The sequence below is a fragment of the Schistocerca nitens genome, chromosome 3, assembly GCF_023898315.1.
Source record: "Schistocerca nitens isolate TAMUIC-IGC-003100 chromosome 3, iqSchNite1.1, whole genome shotgun sequence".
Taxonomy (NCBI): Eukaryota; Metazoa; Arthropoda; class Insecta; order Orthoptera; family Acrididae; genus Schistocerca; species Schistocerca nitens.
In genome coordinates, this window is record NC_064616.1 from 685606515 (window position 1) to 685625432 (window position 18918).

General features: G+C 42.8%; 1 protein-coding gene across 1 annotated transcript in view; it reads left to right on the forward strand.

The window, feature by feature from the left end:
• The window catches only part of LOC126249389 (coiled-coil domain-containing protein 63), a 465360-nt gene extending 447403 nt beyond the window's left edge, over positions 1 to 17957 (forward strand). The window contains exon 9 of the mRNA XM_049951042.1: positions 17839 to 17957. Within this exon, the coding sequence (XP_049806999.1) occupies positions 17839 to 17957 (119 nt within the window). The remainder of the gene's footprint in view (positions 1 to 17838) is intronic.
• Positions 17958 to 18918: the final 961 nt, after the last annotated feature.

Genomic DNA, 18918 nt, shown 5'->3' on the forward strand with positions numbered 1-18918 from the left:
TTCATGAGTATCAAAACATTAAACGCATACGGAAATCCTCTTTCCGCACCGAGATTGAAGAACATGATTTGGAATTTCGAATTAATTGGCGATTTGGGAATTGCTCCTTGGAAAGGCTGGCACCCAATTGTGCCACAGATTGTTGAAGAGTTGATGTTGCCATGACTGAGAATGTTGGACGCAGTTGTGGCGAAACAAGAGCTGTATCATTTGAGAGATACAGAGGCGAGCAGGTGAGCCGGGACGTACCCCAGTTCACTGCTACAAGCTGCACGTCATCACAACGTGCCTTTGCGTAACATGCAAGTATTGCAGCATTGTATTGTATTGTATGTTAACCGGGGGCCTAGAAACTACGGAGAGGCTCTGTCCCCGCCGCAGCCGCAATGGTCCACAACCCCACGACGACTACTGCAGTCCACTTCACCCCTCCGCCGCCCAACACCGAACCACTCTTTCAGGGTTATTGTGCGGTTCGGCCCCCGGTGGACCCTCCCAGAGAACGTCTCACACCAGACGAGTGTAACCTCTATGTTTGGGTGGTAGAGTAATGGTGGTGTGCGCTTACGTGGAGAACTTGTTTGCGCAGCAGTCGCCAACATAGTGTATCTGAGGCGGAATAAGGGGAACAAGCCCACATTGTAGATGGAAAACCGCCTAAAAACCCTTCACAGACTGGTCGGCTAACCGGACCTCGACACAAGATCGCCGGGCGGATTCGTGCCGGGGACCAGACCCTCCTTTCCAATCCGGAAAGCCGTGCGTTAGACTGCACGGCTAACCGGGCTGGCCATTGCACCATAATCTAAGGGTGAAATTAAAAGTTAAAGTGGCCTTTACAAATTAGGTACTAACCCATACATATGCTTCAGTATATTAATGATTAAGAAAAATAAGTGGCTCTAAATAATAAAGGTAGAGCCGGCCGCGGTGGTCTAGCGGTTCTGGCGCTGCAGTCCGGAACCGAGGGACTGCTACAGTCGCAGGTTCGAATCCTGCCTCGGGCATGGGTGTGTGTGATGTCCTTAGGTTAGTTAGGTTTAAGTAGTTCTAAGTTCTAGGGGACTTATGACCTAAGATGTTGAGTCCCATAGTGCTCAGAGCCAATAAAGGTAGAAAGCCAAAAATTCGTATGAAGCTTCAGTCTGATATCTAAACCTTAACTATGTAACCCCATTAAGTTACCTCTAATAGTTCCCGATAATTTACTGAAAACTAAATTTGGAACAAAAACGTCCATATTTGTAGTAGATTAAGTATGAGTTATGGTAATGCTAGATTACAGCACGTGATTAAACCCATTAAATATTAGAGTTATAACAAGTTTCAAGACTTTGATGTAAATAACAATCACTACAAGGTCTCTTAAAGTCGTAGTGCACAGGTCATGTTCTACTGTCAGTTCCATTCTAAAAATTCTAGGTGGCAGAGTTTAAACGCAGACGAGCTAAAAACTTTTCTCTGATTAAAGGCTACTTAACTTCATTCATAGTAAAATTCCGAATGTTCTGAATTAATACACAACAGTGTTATAAAATATTATATGTCCGAGGAAGCAGCAATTTAGATGCTACTATAGAACGGATGACGGTAGGTGTTCCCTTCGGCCGTCCGCTGCGCCCATATATAAATACGGCCTGAAACGCATGCTTTCGATACAAACAGTAAGTGAACTCGCAAGGACTGTACACCGTCCTGGATCGCTTATATTTCGCGGAAGTTACTGTTTGTGTGCCGCCCATAATGATAACAAAACCGCGTGGCAAGTGGTGAGATTATTTCCACTTTTGTGGCGAGCAATTAACTTAGATCATTAGAAGTCAGGATGAAAGAGCATTTATTGGGAAGTTACTGTAGAGGTCGCCTCTGAACTACTCATAGTGCTGTTTCTGATAGAGACATCATTATTATTATTGTTATTATGAGGAATATTACTATGTTGCGCGTGTGAAAGTTTATCAGATATATCAGTCAGTTAGGGCTTAAAACTTTCATTGATAATCATAGTTCCTGATCCTGCTGATCAAATAGAGAGTAGAAACATTTCTTTCAGGGAACAAAACAAGAATGTGGACTTGCAGGCTGAAAACTGTGGTCAGTATGTTCTCCATCGCTTTCAGGCTGACCATAAAAATAGTTTTCAGGAGTTCGTAAAGACGGTGAACAATATTTCTTATTTCTTATTATTAACCCGCGGCCCCACACAGTGTGCGATCATCAAGCAGTGCACGAGCTGTGTCACAACAGCTGAACTTTCCATGGTCCAATGTTCTAAAAGTGCTGCAAACAATCTATAATGCAGTTCGTGGCTGTCGTGGATGCAGATGGTCGTCACAATGAGCAACGTTTTTAATCTGGAACGTAAACGTGATAAATATTAACATATGATACCCAGTCACGTGTAAATTAAAAGGTGACTCTTTCAATGGTTTATTCGTTATTTCTCTTCCGCGTGTGCTTACAAATATTTCCACGAAGTTTCCTTGTCCTAGGATCACTTATTTTTTATGGGGACTCTCTCAAGCAGAGAAATCTTAATTATAACTAGCCTGAATATCAAATAGCACTTTTCTTAGGTCGCAAGCAGGCCTGGTAAAAATATTATTACTTGGTTTAACATTTCATATAAGCATTTGATTTTTTTTAGCATCTGAAAATAGCGATTATGGACGCAACCGGTTGTGACTCTGTCATGAAAATGTGATTGTTCCAAAAACAAACAAAACTTAAAAATATTGCCTTGTTCTGAGACGTTCTACCTTGTGTGTGACATTTATAACTGATCGATGGTTCCTCATTTCTGAAATCTGTTTCAACATCTTTCTTCTTGGAAATTAACTGATTAACGGTTTTCTTCTACTCTGCAGGCGTCATTACATTTTGTTTCGAGTTCTTTACCGCTTTTGGATCATCTGACGTTCCTCGCAGATTTCTACTTCTTTCAAGATCGTTTTATGATTATCAGCGGGCTCGTCTCCCTCGTGATATGGAGATGAGGTCTCCCCCCTACCACTGATACGTCTCTCGTTGGCATATCTGCAGGCCGTCGTTACGGCATTAGGGCAGCGCATCTATGTGGCGAAGTCGGGTGAGCGACGTTCGTTCCTCATTATCCGCTTTGCTGGTGGTATGGATGCACGCGCCCGACGGTTTACTTAGTAGCCATCATGTGGACGACCACTCGCTGAGGGCGGGGCAACAGGCGAGTGGCCCTGCAACGCGGCTAAGGAAACACGGACTCTAACCAGATTCATCCAAGGTAACGGCTCTAATGGGGCGGCAAGAGTTTTAATGCATTTAGAATTAGTATGTGTTTTAGCTCTCGACTTTTCAAGTCTTCTATGGAGAAATTGTATACTGGACACATGAGATTCACAATGTATTAGCACCAAGACTGAGCACGATAAATTATAACGAAAATTAAAGCTGTAATCGAATGATATATGTTATTGAAAGTCATCGTTTTAGCAGTGGAACTGTAAATTTGCGTGAATGATTGGCTGATGAAATAATGGTCGCATTTAGTCTACAATGGGAAATAGTTAATTATGAGTATCAACAATGTTTAGAATTAACAAAAATCTTCAATTTAGTTACATAGTTGGCCTTGTTAGTTAGTCGAGCAAATGAACTAATAGCACTCGTTAAAGTTGATGACGTTAACTGCACTGACCAGAATGAGGAAGAACGTACAAGGTGAAGTGGAAAGGGAAGCGCATCGCGAATACAAACATCACAAATTCGCAGCCTGTGTGCGTGTGAGAGCTAGCGTGTGACATCCGTGTGGCCATGGACAGTGGTCAGTCGGCTGTATCATACGACAAGGCAGCATTAGTCATCTTCGGCAACTTCCGCTAAGCTCTTTCTTACACAGTTCACTTGGGTGCAGACAACTCGCATGGGCCACGGGCCTGCAGAGTTCTAATGGGCACAGTCGGATGATAAAGGAATACTGTCCACACATTCAAACCTAGTATCAGATGCTAATAGAATTTTCCTCTCGCTTCTTCTCCCTGAGGCAAATCCTAAATTCCTACCACCTCACTCGTTTTCCTGTTATCCAACTTTTATGCACCTACCATCACTCGTTCCTCAGATGAGTTCTGTAGCCACTCCGGATTACCATATCCTTCTTGAAACATATACGATTACACCAGTGGCCCATCCTTTCACTGTCCTATTGCCATCCGGGTTAATGACAACTGTGCGCACTGGACTCACATCTATATTTTTCCCCTGACCGTACCTCTGAATATGCAGTGTGCTCTTTTTAACTGAAGACACTGAAATATCACGAAAGCTACTCACCGGATCAAAAAAGTTACAAAAGTAACAATTCCAAATTTTTGGTGCGGGGTGTTAGGGAGGGGGGATATCCTACAACGATACCACAATCGACCCACTATCCCACCACGTGTGTGGGTCGTGGAGGGCAACTTTGATTCTTATTGCAGATTACGATTCTACGGTAAAATCTACATATGTTTTGTCGGAGGGCTTTTCTTCGTTTGGCCACAGATGGCGCTGTAATTGGAGGAACAGAAATGGGTACATGCTCGTAATTTACGACATTCTACTCAATGGCCCTTGAATATCCAGTGACACTTGGAATCAAACCTCCATGCTACGTGGGTAGGACAGGCCGGTATTTCATAACTCGTAATTGGAAACCCCTTCCGCAACGTTGCATTCCTCTAACATATCGAACAGGGGACTACTCGATGGGGCACCGTGGCCGTGTAGCAAACTGCGACCAGAGCTTACGTACCGTGCAGACGGATAATATATAGCGGCTCTAATCATTACAATACTTTCACAGTGTTTATTGCCTGCACATTTATCTATCATTTGGAGAACAGACGTGGCAGTGGACGATGAATGTTGCAGCCACAGAAGAAAATATTGAAATGATCCTGGTTTGCGGAGAATGAAGGAGAAATGTTGAGGCTGCTATTGCCTTGTATGCTGAGCGTTTTCGAGAGAAAGGTCGCTCTCGTTCGTTCTCTTACAAGGTTGTGAACACTTTTATGTATATCACTGCACAGACCGGCAAAAGGAAACGAAGCAAATATGTTACATGAGCAGCTAATGAAATAGCTGTACTAGCGGCACTGTACCACAATCCACGGATAAACGTCCGGCAATTACACCGCTAGTCCGATATGTGAGTAGGTAGTTTTGTCACAATACTCCATCGTCATAAGTACGAGCGTTGGAACTTAAATAGTGGCAACAATTTATCCATAACCGATACAAAAGAGTTACATGTTTGCAACTGTTACTGTCCTTCAAAGTAGTCACCAGCGTTGTGAAGAACCCGTTGCCAGCGATGTGGAAGGAGTAGTATACCGTTAGCAGAGCCTGTTCTGTTGATGGTGCGAATGGAGCGGTCTACAGCCTGTCGAATCTCTCGAACAGTTCTGAAGCGAATGCCACGAAGTGGTTCCTTCATCTTCGGAATCAAATCAAAATCGCAAGAACTTAAGTCCGGGGAGTATGGTGGATGGTACAGTACTTCCCAGTCCCGTCGACTGAACAGAGCAGCCACAGCTTGCACTGTATGCGCCCGCGCATTGTCGTGCAAAATGACGGGTGGGTTGCACAGAAAGTGTCGCCGCTTCTTTCGCAAAGCTGGTCGCAGGTGATGCTCCAAAAACGAACAGTAATACAGTGCATTGACGGTATGCATTAGGATAACACCATCACAGTCGTACACGAGAATCACCATAACTTTCACCATACTGGGGCTCTGACGCACTTTTGACTTTCGCGGTGACCCATAATTACGCCATTCGTTGGATTAGCGTTCCAGTCACTTCAGGACTGTTCCAGAGATTCGAGAGGCAGTAGACTGCTCCATTCGCACCATCAACAGAACAGGCTCTGTTAACGGTATACTACGCCTTCCTCATCGCTGGCTACGGGCTCTACACAACGCTGGTGACTACTTTGAAGGACAGTAACAGGTGTAAACATGTAACTCTTTTGTATCGGTTGTCAATAAATAGTTGCCACTGTTTAAGTTCCAACCCTCGTATCATCCATACCACGTACTCCATGGCCCCGATTTCTATAACTGGGTAGTGTTTTGTGAATGACGACGTGGACAATCCACACTGGTTACGGCAAGTTGACCATCAACGTCCATGTCCGGTTGACGTGTGGTGTGGTATCTTGGGGAACAAACTCAATTGTCGGTATTTTATCGACGGCACATAGAATGGACAGAGGTGTCCCTATTAATTGGTCTGCCAGGTAGCCGGGTTTAACGTAGATGGATTTTTTTTCTGCGGGGATATTTAAGAGATAAGGTGTACCAACAAGTGCTAACAGGCTGTCAAGACATGGTCGACCACACCATAAACACTTGTGCTGACATTCCCGCAGATATGCTTCTGTTCTGTGTACGGTGATTTGAAAAGCGGATCACTAAGTGTATTGAAGTTGCCAATACTAAGTTCGAACACTTACCCTAAGTGGAAAAGTAGAGTAGGATTCGCCTATAGCCGCTGCCAAAGTGGAGCATCGAGTAGTCCCGTGTTCGATATGTCAGAGGAATACAACGTTGCGAATGGCGTTTTGCATCAGACTTTATAAAATACTGGCCTGTCTTATCCTCTCACCATGGAGGTTGGATCCCACATGCCATTTTATATTCAAGGACCACTGAGTAGAATGTCGTAAATTACGATTGTGTACCCATTTCTGTTTCTCCCATTACACCGATATCTGTGGCGAAACGAAGAAAATGCTTCAGACATAACGTATGTATATTTTGCCGTAGCATCGTAATTTGCAATAAAAAGCGAGGGTTCCCAATGAAGATTTCAAAGTTGGCCCCCGCTACCCACGCACGGGATGGGGTGGGGGATCGAGTGTGGTATCATTGGATGTTCCCCTTCGAGACATTTTTTGATTCGATGCGTGGTTTACGAGATATTTCAGTGTCCTCAGTTAAAATGAACAACCTGTATATTTGACCGTGTTTGTAATCCAACTAATTCCCACGGGTCTCTCAGTAAGTTCACCACTGCCAAAAAATAAGTAGAGCGACAGGACACTACTTCCAAACGCATTTACGTGAAGTTCTTTTACCATTACTCAGTATGATCTGTATCGGCATGTAGATTGTTTTTCGACGCGCATTCGACGATGGTGACTCTAAGAGCTTAGTTGTGCCTCTTACCAGTTCATTGCGATGACATTCTGTCGACATATCAGTGGGCTCTCACTCACGTTGAATATCGGCTTTTCCTTCCAAACTAGCTTCTGCACTTGATAATCGATACCTTCTAGCATAACCGATTCCCAGTAACATAATTCAAGAAGTGCCTGTACTTCTATTCGTCGCTGGCGTCCCCGTATCTTTCTCACTGTGGTTTAGTTGTGATGTTTTCTCAACACACGCTTCTGTTTTCGGTAACCTTACCCTTTCGGTGTAACTGTTGTATTGTCCTTCCCGTCGGCTGTGGTATGACCATCTCGTTCACACCTTACTGCTGTCTCATTTCTACCCTTCCGTGTCCTTGCGGCCACGCAGTGCAACTTCGCATGTCGTGATTCCGCCAGTTAGCATTTTGCGTGAGTGACGTATGACCTCTGGCCTTGTTTTGCTGCCACTACAGGTCTCTACAGCACCTGTCCTGTTGGGCTTCTGATCCTCTACCGTACTGCGCAGTCGTGGAACATTTAGCGACTGCCGTACGCACACCGTAAAGTGTTTAATTCCACACTATAACGTGCTCAGTATGGGCTCGACTAAACGGCTAGCAATGATCAAAATTTTGCGGCATACATGACAATCACCTATTGTGACTGTTTTGAGTGCTGCATCATTTTGACGCCCATCTACTCCGCCAGGGCCCTGTATACAAGTAGGATGTTTTCCTGGAAATCGAAGTACTTAAGGGCTCTTCTTCACCTTTAACTGCGTCTCAGATTCCTGATCTAGCGCCTATTTCTTGATCAGCAACTGGAGTGATACCTTCTGCGATGGTATGGTGTTTTTCTGTCTACTAGAATTTATTCACTTCCACTATGTGATCAAATGTATCCGAACACCCACAAAAACATACGTTTTTCATATTAGGTGCATTTTGCTGCCACCTACTGTCAGGTACGCCATATCAGCGACCTCAGTAGTCATTAGACATCGTTAGACAGCAGAATGGGGCACTCTGCGGAACTCACGGACTTCGAAAGTGGTCTGGTGATTGGGTGTCACTTGTGTCATACGTCTGTACGTGAAGTTTCCACACTCCTAAACGTCCCTAGGTCCATTGTTTCTGATGTGATAGTGAAGTGTAAACGTGAAGGGAGACGTACAGCTCAAAAGTGTACAGGCCGACTTCGTCTGTTGACTGACAGAGACCACCGACAGTTGAAGAGGGTCATAATGTGTAATAGGCATACATCTCTCCAGACCATCACACAGGAATTCCAAACTGCAGCAGGATCCACTGCAAGTACTATGACAGCTAGGCCGGAGGTGAGAAAACTTGGATTTCGTGGACGAGCGGCTGGTAAATGTCAAACGACGTCTCACTTGGTGTAAAGAGCGTAAACGTTGGACAACTGAACAGTGGAAAAACATTGTGTGGAGAGACGAATCACGGTACAGAATGTGGAGATCTGATGGCCGGGTGTGGGTATGGCGAATGCCTGGTGAACGTCATCTGCCAGAGTGTGTAGTGCCAACAGTAAAATTCGGAGACGGGGTGTTACGGTGTGATCTAGTTTTTCATGGAGGGGGCTTGCACCCCTTGTCGTTTTCCGTGGCACTATCACATCAAATGCTTGCATTGATGTTTTAAGCACCTTCTTGCTCCCCACTGTTGAAGAAAAATTCGGGGATGGCGATTGCATCTTTCAACACGCTCGAGCACCATAATGCACGGCCTATGGCGGAGTGGTTACACGACAATAACATCCCTGTAATGGACTGGCCTGCACATAGTCCTGACCTGAATACTATAGAATACCTTTGGGATGGTTTGGAACCCCGACTTCGTGCCAGGCCTCACCGAGCGACATTGATACCTCTCCTCAGAGCAGTACACCGTGAAGAAAGGGCTGCCATTTTTCAAGAAACTTTGCAGCCCCTTATTGAACGTATGGCTGCGAGAGTGGAAGCTGTTATCAAGGCTAAGGGTGGATCAACACCATATTGATTTCCAACATTACCGATGGGTGGCGCCATGAACTTGTAAGTCATTTTCAGCTAGGTGTGTGGATACTTTTGATCACATAGTGTATTTCTGTGAGTTTCTTTAGCACCAGATACTGCCCTGGAGCTGCATATAAAACATAGTTCAACCAGGAAAACCAGTTAAAAACACAGGCTGTATTGTGTGTCAGCACGGTCCATAAAACTTTGCTCACTTCTGCAAAGAGGATTCCTTATCTATATTTGCATAATCGGCAAGCCACCGAGTAGTGCATGGTGGACGATACCTTGTGCTGAACCTAATCATTTTCTTCCCTATTTCACTCGAAAATGGACCGAGGGAAAAACGACTGCGTATATGCGTTCGTACAAGCCCCAGTTTCTCATCGTATCTTCGCGGTCCTTACAAGTAGTGTACCCTGGTGGTTGTAGAACCGTTCTTCAGTCTGGCGGTTCTCTTAATTTTTTCAGTAGTGCCTCGTGAAACAGGTTTTTAAACTCTGGTTTATCTGAGGCTACTAAGTAAAACCAGTTTCATAATAAACTGTACGTTCTATGTTGTTATTTTAACAATACACAAACTGCTACCCAATTTTGTCTTAACTCACAGTTCTTGACATAGAATCATGCACTTGCTAGTAGTCTGTTCCGTCACGTTCATGCACATATCATAATTTAACAGTAGCATTCAGAATACGGATAAAATCACCACCCCCACTCCAGATAACCACAACTTTTGTCCGTCTGCTTAGCTGAGTAGTAATGTGTTTGCCTACGATGTAGTAAGCCTGGCTTCGATTTTCGGCCGGGTTGGAAATTTTCTCCGCTCGTGGATTGGGTGTTGTGCTATCATCATCTCATCATCACAGACGAGCAAGTCGCACATTGTGGCGTCACCTGAACTAAGACTTGCACCCAGCGGCCGAGCAGGCCGAGGTAGCCGAGCAGTTCTAGGCGCTACAGTCTGCAACCGCGCGACCGCTACGGTCGGAGGTTCGAATCCTGTCTCGGGCGTGGATGTGTGTGTTGTCCTTAGGTTAGTTAGGTTTAAGTAGTTCTAAGTTCTAGGGGACTGATGACCTCAGAAGTTAAGTTCCATAGTGCTCAGAACCATCTGAACCATTTAGTGCAACAGTTGTTATCAGTTTTGATATGCTCGCTCACTAAAATGCAATTCATTGACATTTAGTACTATGAAATTATCGGAATTATGGTTGCATAGCATGCCACGTAGAATTTTGTAGCCTAGACGTGAGGAAATACTGATCCTGCGACTTATCTTAGAAGACAGATTAAGGAAAGGAAAACCTACGCTTCTAGAATTTGTAGAGTTAGAGAAAGTTGACAATGTTGACTGAAATACTCTCTTTGAAATTCTGAAGGTTACATGGGTCAAATACAGGGAGCGAAAGGTTATTTACAATTTGTACAGAAACCAGATGGCAGTTATAAGAGTCGAGGACATGAAAGGAATGCAGTGGATGGGAAGGTAATGAGACAGGATTGTAGCCTATCCCCGAAGTTATTCAGTCTACATACTGAGCAAGCAGTAAAGGAAATAAATGAAAAATTTTGAGTAGGAATTAAAATCCATGGAGAAGAAATAAAAACTTTGATGTTTGCAGATGGTATTGTAATTCTGTGAGAGACAGCAAAGGACCTGGAAGAGCAGCTGACTGGAATGGGCCGCTAGTTTGAAAGGATGATATGAGGTGAACATCTACAAAAGGAAAACGGGGATAATGGAATGTAGTCGAATTAAATCTGGTGATGCTCAAGGAATAATATTAGGATTTAAGTCACATAAAGTAGTAGATGAGTTTTGCTCTTTGGGAATCAAAATAACTGATGATGGTCGAAGTAGAGAAGATATAAAATGTAGACTGGCAATGGCAAGGAAAGCGCGTCTGAAGAAGTGAAGTTTGTTAACAACGAATGTAGATTTAAGTGTCAGGAAGTCTTTTCTGAAAGTATTTGTATGGAGTGTATCCATGTATGGAAGTGAAACTTGGTCGATACATATTTCAGAGAAGAAGAGAATAGAAACTTTCGAAATATGGTGCTACAGAAGAGTGCTGAAGATTAGATGGGTAGATCACGTAACTAAGGAGGAGGTACCGAATAGAATTGAGGAGAAGAGGAATTTGTGGCACAGCCTGACTAGAAGACGGGATCGGTTGGTAGGACATGTTCTGAGGCACTAAGGGATCACCAATTTAGTATTGGAGGGAAGCATGGAGGGAAAAAAACGTAGATGGAGACCAAAATATGAATACGCATGCGACCGTGGTTAACGTATACCGTGCGTAGCAAAATGTCGCTCTCCAAATTCGGCGCCGAGGCAACAGCAGTGCGCCACAGGTCACAGATGACAGGGATGAAAGACGACTGCAGAGACGTCTACGGGCGAATGGTCATGCAACTGTTGAGCAACTGACCGTCCAGATATACCAAGGGGCTACCATCAGTGACTCCTCAACGGTCGCTCAGCGGACGTTGCTCGTACGGACCTCCGCAGTGGGCGCCTTGTTCGTACGACTATGCTGATTGCTCTTCATCGGCAACGAAGTCTGGAATTTGCACGGCAATACCACCACTGGACGTCCACTGAGGGGTAACAGGTGCCCTTTTCGGAAGGATCACGTTTTATGCTCCATCGAACATATGGCCGTTTGAAAGCAAACACCCTGAAACGGCCGTCAGAAGGGTCCAGCCAGGAGAGGGGAGCGTTATGGTCTAGGTAATGGCATTCCTTGTGTGATCACACCGTTACGGTAGGCACAGTGGATTAATACAAGCATTCCTCTATCCTTGGGGATCAGGTCCACCCCTAGATACAGCTTGTTTTTCCTTGGCACAGTGGCGTCTACCAGCAGGACAATGCAACGTGACATACACCTTCCAGTGTACGCGCGTGGTTCAAAGAGCACCAGGATGAGTTTTTCATACTCCTCTGGCCATCAGAGGCCCCTGGATGTAAACCCAGGCGAGAATTTTGTACAATTATACTTGACGGTGATTTCGATATAGGCTAGACATATTGAAGAAAATACATGTTTAAATTCGGTGGTAGGCGTAAAACATCATTTCTCTGAAAATTAGTTTCAACTCTTAGTTCAGAAGCCCACTCGATGTAAATAGTTGCGGAAACATACTTAACCTCTCAGCGGCAAAGAATCCCGAGCATATAGGCAGCGTTATGTCGGACACAGGGATTAGAAACCATAAGGTCGTTCTAACAAGACTGAACACCGTAACATCCAAAGAAACCAAAAATAAACGGGAAGTACATCTACTTTAAAAAATCAGATAAAAATTTGCTTGACGGTTTCCTAAGAGACAGCCTCCTTTCCTTCCGAATTAACTACTTCAGAATAGACGAGATGTGGCTTTCAGTTCAAAGAAATAGTATCGACAGCAGTGGAGAGATCTATACCAATTAAATTAATAAGAAACGGACCTGACCCACCATGAAACACAAAACAGGTCACAACACTTTTTCAGGAACAATAAGGTCAGCATATCAAATTTAAAAGAAAACAAAATTCCTAATATAAGCGAAGTTTTGCAGAAGCTCGAAATTTAGTGCGAACTTCATGGTAAGATGCTTTTAATAGTTCCACAGGGAAACACTGTCTCGAAATCAGGCAGAAAATCCAAAGAGATTCTGGTATTACGTGAAGTAAAACAGTGAAGAGACATAATCAACATTTCCATTGTGCAATAGCGGTGATTATGTTGCCGATGACAGTGCCACTAAAGCTGAGTTACGACAGACGGTCTTCCGAAATTACTTCACCAACGGAGAGGAAGTAAATATTCCAGAATTCGAATCAAGAACTGCTGCCAATAGTAGTAACTTAGAAGTAGATATCATCGGTGTAGTAAATCACGTTACATCACCTAATAATGGCAAGTTCTCCGTTCCAGACTGTATACCAATTTGAATCCTTTCAGAGAATACTGATATAATAACTGAGTACTTAGCAATCTTATATGACGGCTCACTCGACGAAAGATCCGCACTTAAGGACTACAAAGTTGTAAAGGTCACGCCAACACTCAAGAAAGGAAGTAGGAGTAATTCTAAGAATTACGGACTTATTTCGCTACTGTCGATTTGCAGTAAGATTTTAGAGCTTATACTGTGTTCAAACGTTATGTATTACCTCGAGGAAAACGATTTCTTGACACAGCACCACGGGTTCAAAAAATATCGTACTTGAAAAACAGAACTAGCTCTTTATTCGTACCAAGTAACCATTACTTTCCATAGGGGATCTCGAATTTATTCCATATTTGTAGAGATCCAAAAGGCTTTAGAAACCGTTCCCCACAATCGGATCCTAATCAGTTGCGTGCCTGTCGGATTTGTCTCAGTTGTGTGACTGGATTCGTGATATCCTGTCAGAAAGGTCAAAGCTCGTGGTTGCTGGAGGGAAGGCCCAAAGTAAAATAGAAGTAATATCTAGTGCTCCCTAAGGAGGTGTTATAGATCCGCTACTGTTTCATATGCATGTAAATGTTTTAGGACACCATCTAAGCACCCATCTTAGATTGTTTCCATATGATGCTGTCATTTACCGTCTCGTAAAGTCATCAGGAGATCAAAACCAACTGCTAAATGATTTAGGCAAGGTATCTGTGTGGTGCGAAAAGTGGTAGTAGAATTATCCTTGTTTTCGTGGGTAACATAAGGCATTCTCGCATTGGGAATTTGCCATCTATCGCCTCTGTCCTCGCTTGTTGGTTGCAGACCTCGTCATGTGAGTACACTTTGCAGATCATTTAAATTACACAAATACCTGTGAATTAATAAAGTGATTTCTGATACGCCAATGTAGACTAAATCTTATATAGCCTTTCAGTATAACAATGGTTATCAGCTGTGCAAGTTTCAGTTCTATACTTGAAATAATTTTGAAGACACCTAAAATTAGAAAAAAAAACCGTAAATTATATAATTTCCACTATAAGCGATATCATGACGCATAATATATTTTTGTACATACAGCAGAAAATGACTTAAACACCTTGGGCTAAATAGTTCATTAGACAGTAGTTTGCTTATAATGTTAAAAGTTACGTAATATTTCAGTTTTCAAGTAGTAATTAGTCTTCGAAATATTTGACATTATTATTTTCATTTGCTATGCTGTTACAAAGAGTGATGGCGTGAATGCAGCTTAAATGTGACGACGGAAAATACAAAGTTTGGAATAAAAAAAAAATGGCTCTGAGCACTATGGGACTCAACTGCTGAGGTCATTAGTCCCCTAGAACTTAGAACTAGTTAAACCTAACTAACCTAAGGCCATCACAAACATCCATGCCCGAGGCAGGATTCGAACCTGCGACCGTAGCGGTCTTGCGGTTCCAGACTGCAGCGCCTTTAACCGCACGGCCACTTCGGCCGGCCGTTTGGAATCCGATTATAATGTATTCGGAACTGGGGAATAATCAATGAGACAAATTACGAAGCTTACTGGCTACAGCTATAGTATGTGCCAGCCAATCCGATGAGAAAACGTTCGCCCGTACCAGATATGCACTATTCAGTCATGTTATGTGATCACCTATCAAAAGCCTGAATAACCACCTTTTACAGCGCAGGCCGCTGCATGACGTGCAGGACGAGAGTCAGTGTGGGTCTGGAAGGTATCGACAGGGATATGGAGCCATGTAGACTGCTAAGTTTCCCAGTTGAGTGTCCATTGCACGAACAGCCTTATCGAGGTGGCCGCACAGGTTCTCGCATGGGTTTAAATCCGCGGGTACTGATGGCCAGCCGGCCGTTGTAGCCGAACGGTTCTAGGCGGTTCAGTCCGGAACCGCCCTGCTGCTACGGTCGTAGTTTCGAATCCTGCCTCGGGCATGGATGTGTGTGATGTCCTTAGCTTAGTTAGGTTTAAGTAGTTCTAAGTCTAGGGGACTGATGACCTCAAATGTTAAGTCTCATAGTTCTTAGCGTCATTTTGAATCTGGTGGCTAGAGGAGTATGACACTCATCCTGGTGCTCTTCGAACAACGCGCGTACACTGGGAGCTGTAAGCCACATTGCATTGTCTTTCTGGTAGAGGCCATTGTGCCGAGGAAAAACAAGCTCTATGTAGGGGTGGAGCTGATCCCCAAGGATAGATGCTGGGTCAGGAGGTCGGTAACGAATTATAAATTTATTGCGATTGTCAAGTAAAATCTCTGGCCGTACTAACTCATAGGAACTATCTAGTTAAATCCTACTATGTATCATATATAATAGACGTAAACCTACGATAGCCAAATTTTTGCTGAGCTTCTAGTACAGCAGAAACTATTTTATTCGTAAAACGGTGAAAATCGTGACGTGAAAGATGCGAAAATAAATCTCATTAGCGCTTAGATTCGTCTGAACTATTTCAGTGCACATTCTTACAATATAAGACACCACTGTTATCTAGGGAGCAGCTAGTCTGACTTAATAACCACGGTGCTCTTTTGGAATGCGGTGGAATTTAATTAGATGCGAGTTAGATTACTTCATAATAGTAGTTACAACAATAAAATTTTATGATCGAAATTTACTGTTTATCAGTCTTGAGACTTTAGCTGAACAATCAATCTACGATCACTGTTTTGTATCTATAACGATGATTGGCTCAAAATCAGGGTTAAGAATTTGACACTCGTTTATGTCTTAAAAAAGTTTTAGTTAGAGGGTGTGGGCTTCTATAGCAGTAAAATAATTTCATACTCACGGATATGTTGGTTGCCTTGCACTGTTACAATAAGTGTTACGCGCTTACCGCAGAGTGGGATAAGAAGTATCTTCAAACGCTAACCTGAGATGAGAATTTCGTCTTTAGAAAGATAAAGCGTTTATTGATGGCGTGCAAAATTACGTAATTTCTCCTGCTACGCGAGCAACAGGTGTCCTCGAGTTTCAGCAATATTCGTTCGGCCAGAAACTTTTATCAGTAATGTCACGCTGTCGATCCATTATTGTGTACTGCTGGCTAACAGTGCCAAACAACTTTACATAACCTAGATTGGAGTACCTGAATAAGCGCCAGAAGCAAATTACTCCCAACACATTCACATTTGTCACTGCATCCCACTGCGAATGGATAAAGGCGCATGACACAGACATTCTGAATTTATACCGTGTTACAAAATCAGAGGCACAGTAAAAAATTTAATATTTAGCATTCTGAACAATGATGAGAACTTAAATAGGAAAATTACAAACATGGCAAGAAAACGAAACAGTTATCTCATTTAAAATTAACAGCTTTCAAATCTGCGATGAAATGGAAAAGAGATCTATAACTTCAACGTACTGCATATATTAATTTCCCTTCGGACTGCCTTCCAACAGCTTGTTCGCATTTAACATTATTCCAACTGAATGATATATGACGTCACTACTTTCGTGAGGAACTGTTGCTTAGTATAAGGAGCAGTCAGATGAAAACGGGACACAGAAAAAAAATGAAGTAATCTTCTTATTATCTCCACAGTAATCTCCATAAATGTTAATACATTTATTCAACTGTGAGACAAGGCGGTAATTGCCTACATGGAGAAACGCTTGTTGTAGCATACGGAACTATGATTGTACCCAGGCGTGCAGCTCTTCGTCCGAAGCAAATCGGCGGCCACGAATAACTTTCTTCAGGGCTCCAAAACTAGTCTCACATTATCAGTGTATTAAGAGTTATGGAGATTACGTTTGAAATAATAACCAGTTTACTTATTTTTTTCCGCATGTCTCGATTTCGTTGGACTGACCCTTAAAATATCATTTGACGCGCTACTTTGGAAATGTTGCTTCCATCACAATTTAGAAATAACGTTGAAAATTTCACGGGAACTGAACTCAGTAGAGAGGTAATGATTGTATTCTTAGCCTTAGAGAGGTATTATCCAGTTTTATGCTAGGGTGCCCCGTATTAAAAGACATATCAGTTATTGCCAGTATTATTATATTTAAACCATATGTGAAGAACTTCTAAGCTTTAAACGCACACCCTGTCCGTAGATTTGCACGTTTCTTTTCTCGAACTGGGGTTTGTGAGATAAATAATACTGAAACTGTTTCTGTTCCGATTAATTTTGGTTTTTGTCGTTTAGGAAACCAGAAGAGTGAAATTAGCGCAACTGGATTGTTTCGTAAACACTTAAAACTATGTTCCTAGTACGATAACTAAAGTAATCGTAGCATCAGCAGTTTGTTCCACTCATAGAGAAACTTAGGAGAAACGGAAATCTGCCGATTGAACGAGGAAAAGCACACTCTTCCAGTGGTCAATCACACAATTTGCAGGAACGATTTACAACTGGCTAGTTATAAAATTCTACAACGTTTTTCATACCGCTTTCCCATGATATAGACAATGTTGCAATAATTATAAAAAAATATACGAGGAATGTATGCCGCTGTTTTCAACGTTCGATTGGTGTTAATAAAGTTTTGTTCCATGCACGCCGCTATTTCCCACTTTCAATTGGTGTTAATAACGTTTTGTCCCATGCACGTCGCGAAAATATCATAACTAAACGTATAAAATCTGTTTAGCCGGAAGACTGATTGAGTGGCTCACTTATTAGTCGTAAAACATACGAGTAATATACAATTATTTTATCTGTTATACTAGCTGTAACGTAACGTATTGTTTTGTTTCTCCGTGTTACAGGTGAAGAGAGACGAGTGACGACGCACAATGTTATGCTCTATCTTGGCATAATAGAAAGGTGTTGCAACGATCTGGCTAACAGCTTAAATAATGATCAGGATGCAAACACAGTGTCATGAGCTTCCTTGCACTGTAACTAATGTTTTCTGCTATATTCTTCCTAACAATAAAGCCTTATTGAATATCTTCTCTCCTACAGGTATTTGGTGTTTGAAATGCATCAGCGTATCGTTTCACAATACATTACTGGTCGTAAAGCGTGTTACTTTACTATTGTTGAACTGAGAATTCGTACGAAATGTTTATGATAATAAAGTAGTGTCCTGACTAACTTGCAAATGAAGTTGTGTGATAATTACTGAAAAAGTTAAAATTTGAAAACTGCGGTAGGTTTCATGGTGTTTTCCTTTAACAGACCACGTGACTGAGGTACAGGTAAAAAATAAATTGAATTCCTTTATGGTTTGTAATATTAATATATTCAGAGGCTCACAGCACATAATTTTTCAATCAGTGAGAATAATTTGTCATTCTGAATACGTGGAGTTTTTCCTTTCAGCGGTCGCAACAGAAAGGGCTGAGATGTGGGTCGGTAAGTAGAGAGCGACGAGCTGCCGACTTCGCCAGCACACTGCCGTTCCGTTTCCCTGCGCGCAAATCACTTCACAGCAGAGAGGCTCTAATGGGATCTCAAAGGCGCTCTTCTTCTGATTCACTGAAGCCACAGGGATTCATTCTACTTCTTTTTATCTTCTTCTTTTTTCCACAACAGGGAATGAAATACACTCCCCGTGGAGGGATATCTTTTCGCGTTTACAGGTACAGAAGTTCTCGTTTCCTCTTTAAAAAATCGCGACAAGGTGTAATGTTTCTGGCTTTACAGCCATAATATTCGGCTACAAGAAGCTCTTAGAGCAGTTCAGAAGGCAGCAGTGACAAGATGACATAATTTGGTGTGAGGTACCGATGACAGACGGTTTTCTCGGTACGGTTATCGTGAGAATGACCGCCTAAATTGTGGTCCTTCTCCGTGACTGGCTGCTGCGTTCCGAAGTTGCCCGCCAAAACAATAATCTTGTT